This window comes from Cynara cardunculus (assembly GCF_001531365.2).
Source record: "Cynara cardunculus var. scolymus isolate 2C chromosome LG 17, CcrdV1, whole genome shotgun sequence".
Lineage (NCBI taxonomy): Eukaryota > Viridiplantae > Streptophyta > Magnoliopsida > Asterales > Asteraceae > Cynara > Cynara cardunculus.
In genome coordinates, this window is record NC_037544.1 from 6,613,200 (window position 1) to 6,617,664 (window position 4,465).

Below are 4,465 nucleotides of genomic sequence, written 5' to 3' on the forward strand. Positions count from 1 at the left end.
TTTTCGGAACTTCCCTCGCAGATCCCTCGCAGATCAGCGAGGGAATTAGTTTTTTCGGAACTTCCCTCGCAGATCCCTCGCAGATCAGCGAGGGATCTGCGAGGGAACATTTCCCTCGCAGATCAGCGAGGGATCAGCGAGGGAATGAGTTTTTTGGAAATTCTCTCGCTGATCCCTCGCTGATCAGCGAGGGAATGTGTTTTTTGTCATTTCCCTCGCTGATCCCTCGCTGATCTGCGAGGGAAAAATTCCCTCGCTGATCTGTGAGGGAAAAATTCCCTCGCTGATCTGCGAGGGAAAAATTCCCTCGCTGATAGTCGTCGCTGATACCTGGTTTTCTAGTAGTGTACAACACTGACCATCCTTGATTTGTCATTATTTTCCTTTAAACTAGATATGAATATTATTTGATCTTTTCATTTTTTATAGAGTAAAACCTTTTAGTCATGGATTTATTTCTTGTTATCATGCAAATTAAGTTGCCAAAAGGAGATGAAGTCAAATTGATTCAACGCTACTCTATCAGTAGAGTATAATATAATCAAGGTGCATAAATTCAACATACATAAATTGTTCGACAGAACAACAGACCACACATAAATAATCATTCAATATTTAGGGAATACTCTAAATGAAGAATCTCTTGGAAGTAACATTAGTAGTAGCGAATACATCACAAGCTTTCACAAAAGTAGGTCTCTAAGGATGGGGTAGAGAAGGTTTAGGGAAGTCCTTGGGCAACTCTGGTATTTCTGGTTTGGGCAAGGTGGGCTTAGGAAGGTCATGGATTTCTGGCACCTTTGGTACTTCTGGTTTGGGCAAAGTAGGCAACTCCGGCTTTGGAAGCTCAGGAAGTGCGGGTTTTGGAATTTCAGGAACTGTGGGCTTCGGGATCTCAAGAACAGTGGGCTTGGGGATCTCAGGAAGTGTGGGCTTCTGAATCTCAGGAACAGTGGGTTTTGGAATCTCAGGAAGTGTGGGCTTCGGAATTTCAGGAAGAGTGGGTTTTGGAAGCTCAGGAAGTACGGGTTTTGGAATTTCAGGAACTGTGGGCTTCGGGATCTCAGGAACTGTGGGTTTCGGGATCTCTGGAACTGTGGGCTTGGGGATCTCAGGAACAGTGGGTTTTGGAATCTCAGGAAGTGTGGGCTTCGGAAGCTCGGGAAGTGTGGGTTTTGGAATCTCAGGAATTGTGGGCTTCGGAAGCTCAGGAAGAGTGGGCTTCGGAATCTCTGGAAGTTCAGGCTTTGGAACCTCAGGTATCTCCAAAAGGTTACGTGCCTTAGTGATCATCCCACCACTTATTGACGCTAAAGTGATTGAAACTAGTATGAGTCGTAGGAAGGAAATGAGATAGGAATTAGCCATTGAGATTGCGTTGGATTGATGAAGCCGATCAATATATAACTAAGAAGGTGTTTGAGTTGGATTGGGAATATATGTTTGTGGATTTGGATTTATATAGAAGATTGAGTCATGGAGAAGAGGGACCCACTGATGATGAGTTGGTGGGAATGACAAAGAAATTGGCATTTTTAGTTCAACTTCTCATCTCTACCTTAGACTTGCATGTACACTGTCCTATTTTTAGTATCATATGTCTGATTATAATTAAGTCACTTAATTAATTACTGTGTTATTCTTTGTTGAACTACGTACATGACGCTGTTCAACTTTTGTTGTTCAGCAAACTCTAACCACATTGCTTCATTATTTTATTGTTTGATTAATTTTTCCTTTTTGTGAACTAATTGTAAATGTCTTTGAATCTCTTCTTTAGTTTCTTATATTACACTCTAAATATTCTCTGTTTATTATATCATAATTTGACTTTTTTTAAACACAATTCCACTCATTGTCGTAAATTGTCGCAAGTGTTGTCTTCCCATTTTTATATTTATATAGCCAGTTCGATCAATATCGACAATCTCTTCAATATAATCACGGATGTTGGTTCTTGTGTGATTGGACTCACCACACCCATATTAATGAAATAGTCTCTTACTATTGTGAGATATTTATGAGAATAATAAGAGTTAATTTATTATGGATATATTTATTTATAGAAGATGATGAACTTTCGTTAATTATGATTAACGGTTTAGATAAAAAATAACCGAGTTATATTTACGAAACAAAATATTTATTAGACTTGATGAATGGTTGAGACTAGTTTATATAGTTTGTATTAGTTAGATAGTTTATATGTGTGTAGAGGTTCAAATAACAGAGAACGTAAAAATAAATGATTCTTATAAAAATCATTGATAAAAGGAAACATGAGTTCGTATATAAATTTTCATGTGTGAATAATTGGTAAAGAGGTACGTAAACGAACATGGGTTCACATATATATATCTTTCAATGAATTTCCTTTTTCATATTTACAGGTCATGATTCACATATGAATCATTTACGTTTACATTCAATTTTTTTTTCTTTATTTGAACCTTCCTTGTATAAAGGAAGAATAATGCGAGAAGTTAAACATTTTTTGAGAAAGCGAGAATTATGATATCATATATGATTACACGGCCTTTGGGTGTGTTTAATCATATATGATTAAGCTTGTGTGTCATATATGATATCACACTTCTCGTCTTCTCACAAAATATTTAGCTTCTCATTTGAACGTATAAATACATGAATTATGTCTAACTTCAAAAAATTTATTTCATAGATTAATACAAATTAGCGACGGATTAGTGAGGGAAAATCCGTCGCTGAAAGTCCTTGAAAATTCCCTCGCTGATCCGTCACTGAAATATCCCTTGCAAATTCGTCGTTGAAAGTTCCCTCGATGATCCGTCGCTGAAAGATCCCTCGCAGATCCGTCGCTGAAAGATCCCTCGCTGATATATTTCCTTGTTGATCCGTCGCTGAAAGTATCTCTCACAAATTCGTCGTTGATATCCCTCGTTGATCCCTCGCTGATAGCATTACCTACGAGCATTTGAACATAAATTCACAACCATATAAACACAACTCGACATATATGAGAACATTCGTACAACCATATAAACACAACTCGACATATATGAATCATTGTGTCTATTACGAACACAAATTGACATATATAAACACTTGGTCAATTACGAAAACCGATTTACCTATATGTACAGTTGGTATAATATTAACACATATTAACCCAAGTGATCATATGAAAGATGATGAACATGTGTGACCATATGAACACAAATTCACATACATGAACATTCGTACAACCATATGAACACAACTCGACATATATGAACCCTTGTGTCATTCACGAATACAAATTGACATATATGAACCTTTGTGTCAAATACAAACACAGATTGACATATATGCACACTTATGTCATTTACAACTTTTTTTTCATATACACCCATGTTCACACATGAACAATTCCCATAAATATCGAATACTTGTTCATATATGAACCATTAACACAAAAAAACTGTAGAAAAATTTGGTGTCGAAGATCTTGCTGTTGGTTTTGATTCGATGGCGAGATTAATTCCCGACATTGTTATCAATGGACAGTACAAAACATTTCATTGCTATTAATGGGTAATTACATAACATCTCATTGTCATTAATGGACAACTAAAATCTTTTCCCAAAATACCCCTTGTAAATATTGTTCACTTATGGTACCTTGTCTATATGTGCAATTTATTACACTTTATGTCATGAAAGATCTTAGCCACAAATTTCAAAGATCAATTGTCAAGATTGGTTAACAAAGTTAACACAATAATTTGGGTTAACAAATGAACTTGCCCATATATATATATATATATATATATATATATATATATATACACACACACACACATGTATATATAGAGTTGGTTTCCAGTGACAAGGTTAAGAAGGGATCTTCACCCTTGAATCAATCTTAATTGAAGATCAACACTAATGAGATACACCAAAATGCATCGGTTTAATTCCCTTCTAAAGCGTAATTCATGGGTAGACATGAGATTAAAAGTGATCAAGGATGGAGATCTCTTCTTACACTTCTCACTTTTTTTTTTCTCACATGATCCTTCATCTCTATATATATATGGGTGTCTGTGTGTGAAAATAATTAAATGATCACTATAAAAGTGTTCAAAACCCATGAGAACCAATCTTATTATTATTTAAATTTTTTCCAATAAAGACCATGATATATGTATTTTTTTCATATATGATTGTTTTCACATTGTGAAAAAAATGCAAATGAATTTTTTTTGTTCTCACTGTGAAACAAAAAATACACGTTAAGAAGTTTCACAATTATAAACTAATCTATCTATCTATCTATATATATATATATATATATATATATAGGGGCCTAATCAAATGAGAACTAATTAGTTTGTGGTAACTGTGAGAATCAATATTAACCACAAATCAATAGATAAATTAGAAAATTTATAATTTTGGCAATTTTGAATTAAAATATTAATGCAAGGATATTTTTGGTATTTTAAAA

The 4,465-nt window shown here is 34.8% G+C and overlaps 1 protein-coding gene across 1 annotated transcript; it reads right to left on the bottom strand.

Annotated features, from left to right (window-relative positions):
• Positions 1 to 504: 504 nt before the first annotated feature.
• LOC112501115 (protein PELPK1-like) lies at positions 505 to 1,391 on the bottom strand. Its single transcript, XM_025104773.1, has one exon. It carries the CDS (start codon positions 1,366 to 1,368, stop codon positions 700 to 702), a length of 669 nt encoding a protein of 222 aa, XP_024960541.1. The 5' UTR covers positions 1,369 to 1,391; the 3' UTR covers positions 505 to 699.
• Positions 1,392 to 4,465: the final 3,074 nt, after the last annotated feature.

Coding starts and splice junctions, on each gene's coding strand:
- LOC112501115 (XM_025104773.1), bottom strand. CDS start 1,368: ATGGCTAATTCCTATCTCATTTCCTTCCTACGACTCATACTAGTTTCA.